This window comes from Macrosteles quadrilineatus, unplaced genomic scaffold (assembly GCF_028750875.1).
Source record: "Macrosteles quadrilineatus isolate MER2022 unplaced genomic scaffold, UCM_ALF_1.0 Scaffold_1__1_contigs__length_201487025, whole genome shotgun sequence".
Classification (NCBI taxonomy): Eukaryota; Metazoa; Arthropoda; class Insecta; order Hemiptera; family Cicadellidae; genus Macrosteles; species Macrosteles quadrilineatus.
The window spans coordinates 121364704-121380641 of record NW_026542594.1 but is presented as its reverse complement, the minus strand read 5'-3'; the positions used below and the strand labels follow the sequence as shown (position 1 = coordinate 121380641).

General features: G+C 34.4%; 1 protein-coding gene across 1 annotated transcript in view; it reads right to left on the bottom strand.

Moving 5' to 3' along the window:
- Nucleotides 1–146: 146 nt before the first annotated feature.
- The window catches only part of LOC129000215 (uncharacterized), a 69553-nt gene continuing 53761 nt past the window's right edge, over nt 147–15938 (bottom strand). The window contains exons 5-6 of the mRNA XM_054427171.1: nt 8347–8456; nt 147–444 (exon numbers count right to left, since the gene is read on the bottom strand). Coding sequence (XP_054283146.1) covers nt 246–444; nt 8347–8456 — 309 coding nt within the window. The 3' untranslated portion in view covers nt 147–245. The remainder of the gene's footprint in view (nt 445–8346; nt 8457–15938) is intronic.

Here is a 15938-nt window from a genome sequence, read left to right as displayed (position 1 = left end):
TTAAATAGACTACAACATAAATTGGGGGGACTACTCCTTTGGCTTGGGGGGGGGGGGATTGCGCCTCTGGGTTTAGGGGGGATGGGCACCTCTGGATGTGACAACAATTTCAATAAAACAGTTGATTGAATAAAGTAGAGATGACAAACAATGCAAATATGTATTTAAATAAGCTTAACTGCTACTAAACAATTTACCATTACATTATAAAGTAAATCAAGTTCCAAACAGTTTTGAACATCACATTAATCAAATTCATAAATGTGTTTGTATTCTTTCCATACTTTTTCTGAATCCTCTTTGTTATTTTTTTCTTCCACCATTTTTTTATGTAACCTTGATTCTTCTTGTTGTTTCTTGAGCAGTTTTTCCTTTTCTTTCTTCCATGATTCATAGGCGGTTTGAGCATTTTGTGAGGTTCCTGGATTACAAGGATATGTGGGCCTGCAATAAAATATATGTTTTCATTGAGTCATATTAATTTAAACATAAACCAAGTATACTGCATTTTAGTAGTAATCTTTGAAAATGTCCAATCTTTGAGGGAAAATGTTATTTTTACAATTTTGAAAAGGTGACTCACCATGTCATAATTGCATGATTGACATGCGATATGCTGCACTCTTCCAATGTTTAACATGCTGTACGATCTTAATGAGAAAGTTTGAAGAACAAATTGTGATTAGAAAATAGTTTGAAAAATTTCATTTAAGTTCTAAAAACATCCATAAAATGTAGGGTGGTTCAAGAATATTGGGAGATAGTGGCAATAAAAAAAATGGAATCCATTTTTTATTTTCACAAAAAACTATGTTCCTTATTAAACTTTTCTCTAAATCTAATCTTCTATATAAATAAAATTAGAGTTTTGTCTGTACATTGCTCGGAATTATATATTTTTAGGTTATTTTTACGTCTTATACATTAAATAAGCAGAAACGAGTCTTATCTCAATTTCTGTCTGTCTGTCTGTCTTTCCCTCTGTCTGTAACACTCAAGATGGCATTTTACGCTATCTTCTCCTGGAAAACGAGAGTACCTATCAAGATCCAAGTAATTTTAATGTATTCACTGGATTGGCGAGATTGTCTTTTTAGCCATTAAAATATGGCCTCATTACTTTGTAAATAATATTACGAACGTTCAAAAATGTAGTTTTGTGCGATTTATGTCAAGTTTTGTCCAATTTTTATTGCATAATCATCTATGAAATAACGAACAGCTGTTCGGATCAAGATTATTTTTCCTAGCTGTCACTGATATGTTTACAAATGTTGTTTACAAATACCGCAACCTTTTTCAATCACGTTTTGAATGCAAATCCCAACCAAGTGAGATTAAAAACGTTTTTCTTACATAACGGATTTAATCAATCGAAAGTGCAATAATATAGTATAATAGTGTAACCGTAAATGAAATTAAATAACTAGGCATCATCCAGTTCAGGAACCAGAGATTCTTTGTGTATAAATTGTTCTTGAGTTTTGATAACCAGAAAGAAGACCTTGAATCAGTGTTGTATACGGCTGGGAAACTTAAATTTAATAATGATCGTCGCCAATAGCTTAGAAACATGGTTTCCACTCATTGACGGCACTTCAATGGCGGTTGTGTAAAGTGTAAAGTAAAAAATCACAACTGCAGTGGGTGATTGTAACAGAGGTTTACGGATGATGCTAAACTCGCTTTTCTAATGTGTTATTTTCTGTTCTTACGATTGACTATATATATATAGTGAATAGTACTTACTCACCGTGTGATGCAATCGCTGGACCATACAGCCAATAGGCCCATAGCCCATCTCTTGGGTACGTACGCCTACCCAATTATTCATAACAACCTTTTCGACGACGATCCTTGATACCGGTACTTTTCCCTAGAATACACGGCCTACCTACTTAAGAAATAAAATTACAAACGTCCAAAAACCCAACGTTGTGTGATTTTGTCACATTTCCTTCTAATGTTAATAGATAGCCTATACCAATCATTGTTTAGAGAATACGTAATCTATTAAATAACAAAAAGTTTTTTTTTTCAAACTGACACCGATAAGTTTACATTAAAAGTAGTTTACAAATAAAGCAATTAATGGGAAATAACTTTGATTGACGTTTTAAAACATTTTACGAGAAAATCCAAAACCAAGAGATCAATAACCTCGGGACTTGATTAACTCATATAATTGGTCAGCTGTACTATAGTTCTCAACTGTGAACGTTGGTTTTTGGTACCGGTTCTATTCCTTAGAACCGTTGGTACTGTTGGTAGCAGCAAGATTTTTAAGTACCAACACATCACTGTACTTTACAAATTAGTTATCGTTGGTGTTGCACCTTATTTATTATTACAGGCGTATTCAATTTAATTGATGTCTTAACTGTACAATATTTGCTTTTTCTTTCTTGAATCCAAAATGTTTGTTTATGCTAAGAAAAAGATAACGCATTTTAGTAAAACATTTATTCAGCGAACCATCATGAATTGTTTAAACGCTTTACGTTGTTTATGTATCAATAGTTCGTGGCCTATTTTGGTAATTTTTATTATAAATTACCAATCTAATTCGTCTATAGTACTTCATTTCATATAGTAAGCCGTCATTTCGGGTCATCATCGGTCCAAGCAAATATAAATTGTCATGATGAAATTTGATGACATTAACAAAGATTTGAGATACTAATTTTATAAGTACTTTGTTATGCTTAAAGCGTAGCAAATTCCCTAATTAAGTTCCGTATTTTTGTGTGTATGTCTGTTGGTAACGCATTAATGTCCTTATTTCTCAGTGTTTCACGGAAAGGACAAAAGCATCTTTATAATGAAAATGTCAACCCGAATAAAGTGTTAAATTGTGAGGTTGAGGTAGTACATTAAATACTTTTAACCATTGTGGAAGGTAACTTTCAATTATAGGCCTACATTAGGGCTATGCCTCATAGATCTATAAAGCATTTTTTAGTTTAATCATTGGATTTAACATATGGACCAACACGACCCAGGTTACATTTAATTTTGAAGCATTTGTTTTGGCTTGAAACTGTCAGATACTGTATTTGCGAAGGTTTATATATAATAGTTTTACCAGCATATCTGAAAATATGCAAACCAACTTCTGTTCTTAATAAGAAGGTTTCAACTGACTACAATAAGATCCCCGTGCGTAGAACGACGGGCACACAGCTAGTAATTTCTGAAATACCACTTGGTGGCACTGCCCTGATAAGTTTTCACCCCTTATAATAGTACTCCATATATACTGTATTACAATTAGTCTACCCTTATTTTGGCCACAAATACAATGTACTCACATTAATACAATATATGCTCTGCAAAAAGTTAATGAATCGTACCTAACTTTACGGTTAAAGATATAGTTTCAGACAGCAGATGATGGCCTCTGCTTCAATTATAAACATACATTTTTCTTTGAAGAGTTATAGATTATTTCTTTAAACTGTAATTTGGAACAACAGTGATTTCTTCGTGTATTGCAACGTTCAGATCATTTTCTGGGTTTTGCACAAATTGTTGTATGCAAACAGGAACCAAACAATTTTGCAGAAGTTTGAACTGTGTTTGGAGAAGATAATAATTATCTATAATTTATAACTGAGATAACACTAACAGATTCATTTTTTAAATGTTCAGCTAAAACGCTGCATGACAAACAGTACCATTGCTAAGCTCTAACCTACAAAACAACAGATCCCACCCCATATACCTACTCCATTCCAACAATTCAAATAAAATCCGTGAGTTCTTTTTGTACGACCCTTAACATTTCAATGTTGCTCCCAAAACTTGTTTCAACATCCTATTCCACTTATGTTGTCAATTGGATCATATTATAAGGATCTATATATATAGTACGCTAAGCCGATTTTTGTAAACAGAACTCCTCCCTCATTTTTTGACCGATTTTGATGATTAAAATGTCAAAACAATGGCCCTGATCTGTAGTTTTGCAAAGTGTTTTTCGTTTTTTGATATCTTTATTAGTTCGGGCAGGATCTTCCATCAAAGTTGGGTTTTCTCCCATAAGATTAACATGGGGGAATCTAAATATTTAATTGGAAACTTTGTCTCCACTAATTTGAGAGAACGGCTGGGCGTAAAAACTTGATAGAGGTATCCAAAGAAAGGTCTTGGTCTGTAGATGAGTTATCAAAAGAAAAATGAAGGAAATTCGCTTAGGGCTCTGCCCCAGAAGCCTTTAAAGATCCCTCGACAGCTTTGTTTACATTTTGGCCATGTGGATAATACTTTTAAATGAAACAGCTGTTAAGTGGAAAATCCTTTTATCACAGTAACTCTTACAATTATTATTATTGCTTATTGAACTATCTTATATCTATTTTACGGGTTGGTATCTGCCTTTTTCACACATTTCCCTATATTTTTATCATTCTAGACGGATCATAATAGGTTCATGAGATTATTGTCATACAATTTTTTCAATCAATGGGAAAATCTTCGATTGTGTAATACAATACAAAATAATACAAGTGCAGAAGGGCACGGTGCCCATTTGAGCCGTGTCCATAGTTTGTTAAATTAATGGTAGTTTACAGCAACTGGATAACACATTTTACAATATTTATGTAGAAATATGTGTAGGAATTAGAAAGTCATTAAGCTGGAAAACTACAATATACTGCAGACTTTTTAGAGAGGTTACTTTGATGTATTCATTCAGCTTAGTGAAAACATAATATAGAAATGTATACAAATAAGAACTTGAACTCTTAGAGAGCCTTTGAATGTTATTAGACTAACGAAAAGGGTTGTGCATGTTTACTAGTGCTACTCAAAAACAAAAACCATTTAATTTATCTCTAAAATATACATTCTTAAAGTGCGCTGAGCAGCAGCCTAAAAAAATCTATTTAACTTACCCATGTAGTAACAAAATGCTCAAACTCGCATTGTGATATTTATAATTCGGCTTATATTTCTCCAACAGAAAATTAATCTGCAGAATAATTTTATTGTGCTCTTACCGTGTCTAATAACATCCAAACACAGAAACCTTGCCTAAAATGGTACCTATCTTGACAAACTATTTACAGTGGCCTATATTACGGACCATGGCCCACTGGGTTGGTAACATTATTGAAAATAACACGAAATTTTGGCTGTAAAAAATGGCCCAATGAGTAAATAATATTTAAGCAGCTACTGTCATGACAGAAAGGTCATATTCCTTTTAAACTAGATCACATCATTCTTTATAAGATACGTTGATTAACAATGCATGTAAACGTCAATATTTACGTGACCAATTTACATTATTTTTGCTTTTTGGAAATGCCTCATTGCTACGTCATTTGCATTATTTGTGGCCAATGAAACCGCACGCCCATATAAATGAGGAGGCCCCTAACAGTTCAAGAATAAAAGCCAACTTCACTTCAAGTATATTCCACTACACCTAACATTCCGTAGAGAGATTATATTGACAACTTTATGTAATTGATAAGGCTGAGACAACTAACTGACATCCCCCATGTCAATGAATTCCAGCTTTAACAGTAACCCGACAACCAATTTCTCAAAACTGTGCTTGAGGGTTTTTCATTGGCACTGAAGTACGATATGAACTGACGCGACGTGAGGAAGGAAAAATCAAACTTACACTGTAACGGATTAACCTCCCTTTGAAGTTAGAACGTGTCTTCCCAACAAACAGTTTTTTTCCAAATAAAATCATACATTAATCTGCATTACACTGATGAAATCACGGAAGTGTTTAACTAAAAAAGATCCACCAATACGATTTTAATATTATTTAAAGGTTCTTCCAAAGGAAGAGATACCATATAACATACTAATAATAACTCCGATGACGTATGGTATGGGAAATATTTCATTCATTGAATTATCAACCATATTTGGAAACTAACGCAATTAATATCATTATTGTTTTTACATTTATTACTCTTTAAACAATGCTAAATGCTCAAAATATGTATAATTTCAATCAATTTATCGCAGTTAGATGAATTAGCGTAAGCCTTGAAAGTAACCGTCGATTTCAACGGGTTTCACCTAGTTATAAGATAGTATTATCATTTTATACGATCCATCCTACATTCATCTCCATTCACAAATGGCTTAAAATACTTACCTTTGTGTGGTAATTTCAAGTAAAAGTATAAAGAGAGACAGTTAGGTGTAAGTTCTTAATTTGTTTGTTGTCTTAAAAAAAACTGACTCCTTAATTAAAAATTTTTATATTTCTTCACCTAATGGGAATCGGGTTATATGAGGTCTATTATATGTTTTACTATACACTTTATTATTATTAAATTTAAAAATTTATGTATGGCTACCAGGTGGTTGAATGCACACGACTTTTGAAGATGACTGCCATATTCTAGGGTCTGACTTACTTACTTAAAAGTATAAATGAGGCAACGATGACAGAATAGTTTAGTTACAAATTCCTCCGTGAACAGCGCTGTAGTAGAGAGCACAGCGGGTAATTTTTATTTTACTATTAGTTTTGCCAACAGTGTCATTTGGAGGCTTCTGATCCATGACGTCATACTAAATTATAAAATTAAGAAAAATTATAAAATTAATCTTATAATTTTTTAATTATAAAATTAAACTGTCATAACCTAACCAAACTTGCTGATAATGAAAAAATCTAATGAAGGTTTACTAATCGAAAAAATAGTTCTGTTCATATAAACTAAAGTTATAAATGCCTAAAATTCTAACAAAAGATGTACTGCAGTTAAGAAGTAATCACATTCTAAAGCTAAATCGTTGACAAAAAGTTAATGCTCGGTGGGATTCAATCCGGCTACCTTCAGTTCATCGGTCAGGAACGCTTCCACTACACCACCAAGGCCGATGGCTCCATACCGTATCGCTTCGGTAATGGTGTTCCCTCAAGAGAAGAGATTTGACAGCTGACGTCATTGAAGGCTATTCTATACCTCCCTTGAGTAAATACCCATATTCTACCATCAATGTTTTAAAAACCAGACAGCTGGAACAGGAACACAATCCCCAACATAGATTTTCTGCAATTTGGTTTTGTATTTAAAGTTTTAGGGGGAAAGTTCAAACATATAATAGGAGCTCAACAGGAAACAAAAAGTTTACTCTCTCTGTATTATCTGTTATGTTTTGACAGCTACTTGGACATGAATCACTCACTCACACTCACAATACTAATCGTTTGCTCACCGTAAAACCCTTTATTGGACAGTTGCATTTTGAAATGGTTCAAACAAACAAAGGATAAGAAGATTCCTGAGAGTGGCCCCTGTAAGGAGCAAAGCAGAACAATTTACTTCTGAAAAAAAAACTATTTTTTTAGGTGAGTACAGAGTGGCTAGACAGCTTCAAATAACACAACAAAGTTACGTTCAAATCGATTTGCAGTGAAAGTGGGGCTGTTAATCAGCAAGAAGCCAATGAAAGAAGCAACTACCTCCTGTTCACACTCACAAACAAGAGCATTGCAGTATTTCAACACATTGTGATTTTAATTGAACACTTTGACCTACTTTCAAAATTAAGCACCCTTATATATAATACGTGAAGGTGATTTCTACGAAACACTACTCCTCCGTTAATACTGGATGGATTTTTACAAACGATGTGTCAAAATTAAGTATTTTTTGTGTAATATGTGTTTTTTGCGCCCCCTTCCACCAATTCCTGTAATAAAAGTCCTCGGGCTTTGCCCCACAGGTCATCAAAATCGAAATGTATTATGTTTTATATCCTTATGAAAAAAATATTTGGTTTACTTAAAACAGGCGAATGATTTGATAATTGCATGGTAAAACTTCTGTTCATAGTAAACACATGATACACACAAGAGCGTTCGTTTTCAGAGTGAGTTCGTTTTTAGTTTCGATAACTGGAGTGATAGATTACATTATCTTTAATGACTTTTTTAAATCATCGGATATTATGACTGTTATTCATTTTGATATAACACCTGCAATACTTTGCAATTGCTTGATTTCGAGCAACAGGTGCACTAGTTTTTATGATTGTGTTGAAAATAACATGACAAGTTATCCAAAATCATATGTCTGTGATTTTTTCTCTGTGCAAAATTTATTCAATTCATCCAGTTTGTTAAGTACAAGGGCCAAGGGCCAATCAGAAGGTAAAATCCATTAGTAACTGGTACCAGGGAGAGTTGGGCTAGAGGCATAGGAGGCAAACTGTATTTATTTCTGAAGAAATATGTGTATACTTGTGGTAGTTAAGTATTAAAAACATTGATTGCTGAGGTGTCTTGTTTAGTAAGTATATATTGGTAATCAATATTTTACCAATGACAGCCAGAACAAGACAATTTCTAGCACTTACTTCATTGGACCTCTGACACTGTTCCTGAACTGTTCCTGTTGTTGTTTTCTCTTCTTGTGAAGCCACTCCTTAAAACACTCTTGTGACTTTCGCATTTGTTCATATTTTCTCTAAAAAGAATTTATTTTACTTTATTTTCAATGTAAAAATAGTTTTCTATGCAGCAAACCACTAACCTTACAAAAATAAAATGTGTAAACTTAATAGATGAAATTTAAAATATCTATTGAGCACACTAAAACTACTGTTTGGACCTTATATCAAGTTTACAATAAAAGTTAGTTTATTTAAGATTATAGATTAGCTAAGTTTAGTTGAGTTTATAATCACAAATCCTGAAATGGTCTGATTAAGTTAAAAGATAGCAAACAAGTTTTTGAAAAATGTTTAATTGATTGTAGTATTGTAGTTAATTGTTGCCTTATTGTAAATAGTTTGACATATCGATAGTATAGTGTACACTAACACAATCGTGATAGACGAAACTATTGAATCACTTACTAAACAGCTGCTTGTTTCCATTGGTAAATTAAATTAAAAACAAGTTAGAAGTAGTTTTGAGAGGTTATCTGAAAACTATTTAATTTTGTTACATAGCTTGTTCAAATAATGGTGTAATATGATGAAAAATATAAATCATCACAAGGGCAAAAGTGTCTTTTCAACCCTCGCTCATTTTCTGACCTTGACAAAACTTGATCTCAGGTCAAAAAGAGTCATTTGGCCCTAGTGATGAAATATACTATAATCCACCTATATTATAATTATAGGAACATTCTGTTTACTACCTATCTGCACTGTTAAACAACACATTACTGCACACTATTCAAAGGGCTTCATGTAATGGAGATCTGTACAACACAAACTGAGGCACCTTAACCATCGAAGTATACAACACAACTGGAACACTGGGTAGAGAGGAGATGTGGGATAGAAAGCGCGCCGTTTTAGCAACCTTCCCCCACCACTATGTGGGACCCAACGCAGATATGTCAGTTCCTCAAGCCATGCACGCGGTTGTTAATATGCTCCTGGCCGTGCATACAATTGGTTGACTGCAATTAAAGTTATACATTCAGAATCTGCATTAACTGCAGAATCTGACAGTATTAATATACCTAATCTTATTTAAATTGTAATTAGAATTTCAAAAACTAAAAATGTTAAACAAATATCACACCTTGACATGAAAAAATTACTAAGCGAGGATTTTTTTTATTTTTTGGTCAGAAGCAAACTTCAAGCGACAAAATTGTAGCTAATGAGATGATCTTCAGCATATAACCGAGCAATTTCAAATAAAATTTTCTAGTCGTGTGTAATGGAGTAATTAGTAACGCAAAGAGGTTCTTTATAAATCGCATCACGGGCCGTTCTCCCTGGTTCCGCTGATCTTTTCGTTTACGGTACTCCCAGAAACGTTTTGAGTACAACCAATAGTTATATTAAATACATTTTTATTACAGGTAACACATAACTAAATACTGTATCTGTACCTTCTAGGTAAACTATTTACATACATACAATGTTACCGTAAATAAAAATATAAAATGTATCTATATATACAGGAACAGGGACTGGTAATTCCCCTTTGTTTAGTTGTAACAAGGTATCGTTTACTATCTGCTTTGTTTGGTAATTAATGAGAAATTTCAAATATTAAGTTTCAGAGCAAGTAATTGATAAAGGTCATAAATATTAAACCTAGGAAGTATTTAACGTAAAGGCAATAACAAAAATTGAATAATAAACTTACAAATCAAATTGTTAGGTGTGTTCCTTTTACAATATGAGTATTTGTATAATGTTGCAAAGGCACGATTAGTAAAAAAGTGTTTTGAGTGCCATTGTTATTCTGTATATGTGTTAAAATTCATATCATCACACGTAAGAGAAAAGGGTTCGGTTAATAATGCACATGGGAAGTCTATTTCTGTGTATAGTCAATGATAATACTAAACAGTACTTCTAAGAATATGTTTTACTGCCCAAAATCGCGCTTAAATATAGTACAAAGGTCGTATTACATGTTGTGAAACAATAACAATTTCTTCAATCTCTGCCATACACCTAACTTATTTTTGTTACATTCATTCATAATGTTCCTAGCATTGGAGAAACAAACGGTTTTGTAAACAACGGTTGTTTGTTGTCCCTAACAGTTTCATTCATGGGTGGCAGCCCGGTACCGGTATTGATATTTATCTTCTGCAAATAAATTAAATATATGATCACATCCATAGAATAGTTGTATTCTTTAACTTATATCAACTACTAGCTGGCCCGGCAGACGTCGTCCTGTCCTAATGTGGTTTTATGTCAAATGCTCGTTCATTTTCGAGATGAGCTCGTTCGTATGGCTCAATCACGTCCTGGTTGAAGTTCGTTCGCTACGCTCACTCACGTTTAGGTTGGAGCTCGTTTGCTGCGCTCACTTGCCTTCAGGTTAGCTCGTTCGCTACGCTAACTCACCTTCAGGTTGAAGTTCGTTCGCTATACTGAATTACTAATATCGAACATTCTTAACTATATTTATGTCTGTTAAATATATGAATTTTATGCCTTGCCTCATTCCTCAAATTGCTCATTTCACTAATTTAGCCTCAGAATTGTTTTACAATTATATTAAATTATTTGTTTTTAAGATTTTCTGAATATTTATGAATATTATTGTTTTCCAACAAATACGTAAGTCACTGATAGCGACTGAGCCTACGCACAGGCTTCCAACCCATGTAGGCTATACTGATTCTTGTATTGTTTGTTAAAAAAAAAATCCAGCAAATTTAGTTATAGTGTGTAAGAGGCATAATTTGGTTTATTTTAATTGTTTGTAGTGGTAACATTGTTTTTTTTTCATTTCCCTCACAAAGTTTGATTTCATTCATAATTCTGTATTTCATGGCAGGCAAATCTCGTAGACATTGTAAGTACAAAATATTATTATCCATTATAATCTAGGAAAGTTAAATCTGAAATTAAAATTTGTATTGAAAATACTATTGAACATGGATATGGGAAAATAATTTTCACTGTTGGTTAACCTCAAATTCTAAAATATGTTAAATTTGTACCGATTTTGTTGTAAAAGGCAACAAATCAATACAAGTTAACGCGAAGAACAGTCAGCTGTTTTGAACAATAGATCAGTATAGACCAGAATGCACCACGCACTAAAGAAGTGGAGGGGATAAGGTCTAGTCGGACGGTCACTTGTTTCCAGTAGTATCAGTCCCTCTCCAAATCTCAACGTAACTAGTTCGGTAGGTAACACTTTCGTTTGTGAAAATTAAATTCATTTCGCGGCGTTTGGTCGGGCAATCTCAAATTTCCTTAAAGTCGTTCAGCCTATATCCCGAAGGGATATATTTGCCTCGCGATCGGAAATTAGAATCAGTGTCGTTGTCAAAAAGTGCAAAAGTTCATTACCGGCCAAACGCAGTCCGCCATTTGAAAATTTCTCAAACGTTTCACTAGTTCAATTGATCGCGTCTTGTAGAATACCGGCTAGTTACATTTCCCAATCCCTTCCCCTTTGTTTGTGTTATATTTGTGGACGTCCAAACTGTAAGTAATTTGTGTTATTTATTTGTTATATATTTAAATTTCAGTGAGTCGCATACTTTGTAAATTTTCCTGTCTTGTTTTGTTAGTTCATGTAGAATAAGCACATGTTCACAGGTTCAATCTCAATTCGCTGATTTTTATATCCATTCATATTGTAGCAATCCGCTTTAGTTATTAGACTGTGATAATCAAATAGCATTAAAAATAAATAGATGAAAGTGTTTTTATAGGGTAATTCAGAGTTGCTTTGTAATATTTTGATATAGTATTGGAATTTTGCACAGAGTCATTATTAAAGGTACAGTTCGTTAAAGAGTGTCACAATCAGTATTTAAAGCTGGGGAATCAAATTAATATCAAAGGAGGGATTAGGTAGCTGGTTCGGCTGAATCCGGAAGTGTTGTCGGAGGATTGTGTCAGCTTGCATATAGATGAACCGCCAAAGTGCCAAATTAGCTATAAAACAGTAATCGACGTTCCAATAAATACTACGATTAAACGCAATACTGTTTAATCAGTTGACCTTCGAGAATCGACCTTCATATTTACATCGTTGGCCAACGAACAGGACTTGCTTGGCACTGGTCATCTCAAATTAAATTAAATACCACTCTCCCGTTGACACCTTCGAGATCGGTGTGAAACCGCGCCAAATATTCCCCTTTGATAAATCCGTTCAACGTTTTCAAACAAATCAATTCAGTCTGATTGTGTCACTCAAGGTCATATTTTATATTACACAACACAATCAGAAATTGTCAAACGAAGTCATTGTAATTCTTTAATACTGCTCAATAAATCAAATTGTTACTCACTTTTTAGTTCTCAATAACCTTGGTAATTCAGTACATGCTATAGTATCTAATTGGTAAACAAAAGGTAATTGCATAAATCATAAGCCACTACAAAAGATTCACCTTTTAAGTGCAACACTAAACAATAGTGTAGTAGTGAGCAAGTAAATTCAGTGTAGAATTAAGACTGGTAAATTGCTCTCATTAAAGGTATTACATTTTTGGAAGAACCATAACAGTACCAAGGGCGTCCCCTAAGGACCTTTGGGGAATATTTATATTTTGCAGGGCCCACACATATTTTTTATAACATCAAGCTTCCACTGCCAAAAGCTCTGTCTGATATTTTTATTTTCTAGAGTTCTTCCAACCTAGCGGCAACCAACATTTGTAAAGAATTCATTAAAGAGCATTGCAAGGAGTAAATATATTTAAATACAATATTTAAATATATAAAAGTAGAAGTAAAGAGCTTTTTTTATTTTTTCTTTACAAATAAATGATATCATCGCGTGATCTCTTGGTACTGTTTGCGTCTGTGCGATTCACTGAAATTGTTTAGATTGTAAGAAATTCTATTATTATTGTTATTGTCGTTGTGTGTTGTGCTGTAATTAATTGTCAATCGTTTTTTCGTCGTCGTGAAATATTGGTTTCGTTAAAGTGAGATAGATCACCGTAAATCGAATTATTTTCCTAGCGAAAAAATGCACCAACAATTTGGGCCTGGGTATAATACAACTGCGAATGACCGACGTGACCGTATGTCAAGGAGAAATTTAGGGGAATTAATCGATTTAAATGCAACGATCAACCATAACAATGAAATAGTTCCACCAAATGACAATGGAGCTAATTTAGGTAGACAAAATTCCGATTGTCGTTTACCGATCGTAAACGATGACGAACCGTCGCCAAGTAGACAAAATTCCGATTGTCGTTTACCGATCGTAAACGATGACGAACCATCGCCAATTAGACAAAATTCTAATAGTTGTTTAATGGATCTAAACAACCACGAATTGACTGACATTATCAAACACGTCGACTACGAATCAAAACAACAGTCATGCAAATAGCTCATCGTATGTGGAAATTCAACCTTCGAACGAGCGTGTGAGAGAGAGAGAGATAGCGAATGCACAACAACGCGCGTCATTTCCTGTAGCGACTGGTTCTCTGTCTACTGTTGCCCCGGCCAGTGCCACTGTACACCAACACACCCTCACTGACCATACACAACACCCACACCCACACACTCGACCTCACACATACACTCACCATGACACACACGTACACGCTCACGCATACCACGTCAATCAATCACTTACTAAAACTGATCAAATTGTGGTAATTGAATTAATTAATAAATTGAACACAGTCGACGGCACAGATGAACTTGAATTAATTTCATTCCTCAAAAATATTAAGCCAATATTTGATATTTCTCCAAATTGTCACACTGAGATCATTAAACTCATCATCCCTAAGGTCAAAGGTCAAATGTTCCAATTATTTTTAGAAGCAGTATCAAGTAACGTACGTTGGAATATCTTACATGACGAAATATTACACCGATTTATTCCGTCAATTAGGCGACGAGAGATTGCATCGTTTGAATTGGATCGACCACAACAACCGAATGAAACCTTTTCGGAATACGTTGATCATATCATATCTATCGCATTCGCTTTGAAATCGTCAATGTCAGAAGGCGAGGTGATTGAGATTGCGTTGACAAAATGTAATCCAACTGTTCGAAGTCACTTTTCGTTTGGTCAAATGCCGCGAAGTTTGTTCGAGCTAAAATCATTCGCCAATCGGATCACTAGTTCAATGCGAGCCCAAGAGAGATATTTTGGTGATGCGAATCGACGACCACTGATTAATTCGTCGCCTAGGGTTGTAAACCAAACTCGTCATAATCCGACTACGTCATCTAACGATCTACGAAACAGACCAAGGGAAAGGATCGTAAAATGTTATCGTTGTCAAGGCGAAGGTCATATCGCTAGGAATTGTAGAGTTTCTTTAAACTAGATTCCGACGTTGTCAAGGGCACACAACGTCGAACTGTAAAGTTATCGCCCAACAAAAGCATGCAAGCAACAGATGTATCCGCAAAACTGCCGCTGATTAAGGTATTGTTTGGCAACAATATAGATTGCCTATCGCTGATAGACACTGGTAGTAGTAGGTCACTGATTAGTAAAACACTTTTTAATAAGTTAAAGAGTGCAAATTTGATCAAACAGTCAAGTAAAATCAATCAATCTGTAGAAGTCGCGAATCGTCAGAAGATAACTGTGCGAACAGAGGTCAAAGTTCATCTTAAAATAGATAATCTGTCATGGGACTACAACTTCTGGGTAGTTAATCAACTTCCGATACAGTTAATATTGGGGTACGATTTTATGAAGTTTGCGCGAATGTCCGTGAATTTAGGTGATTCAACAGCGGAGTTTAAGTTTAGGGAGAGTAATAAATCATATTGTTTGATAGGAGAAGGAGAGATCCCAACTTGTGATAAACCCGATTTAGGTGACTCACCACTCACGGAAGTCGAACGAAATAGCTTCGAAAATCTGCTTCGACAGTTTAGCGACGTTGTCACAGACAGAATCGGTTTAGCAAAGACTGAGCCTTACAAAATTTGTTTTAGTAAGGATATTGTGCCATTCCGACAAAGACCTTACCACGCCCAACCGGACAAAATGAAAATAATGCGAGAAACTGTACAACAACTGTTAGATGAAGGGGTAATAGAAAAAAGTGTCTCAGAGTTTAGTTCTAGCGCCTTCCTAAGACCAAAAAAGGAACCCGGAAAATTTAGATTGGTAGTCAATTACAAAGAATTAAATAAGTTTATTGAAATGGACAGCTTCCCACAACCAGAAGTAGATAAAATTTTTCCATATTTCAAAGATGCTCGTTATTTCACTACCCTCGATCTGAATAATAGTTATTATCAGTGCCTATTACACCCTGATAGTAGGAAATACGCCGCTTTTAATGTAGGATATGCCTTATATCAGCCTCGTACTTGTCCCCAAGGAATAAAAATCGGTAGCCAGGTGTTAGGACGCATAGTCGACGAAATGCTAGGAGACTCAAAATTTAAATGTGTGATAAACTTTGTCGACGACCTCTGCATTTATAGCGCGAACCCGCAGGACCATTACAGTGACTTGAAAATGGTTTTGGAACGTCTAAGAGCCGCCGGACTCACTA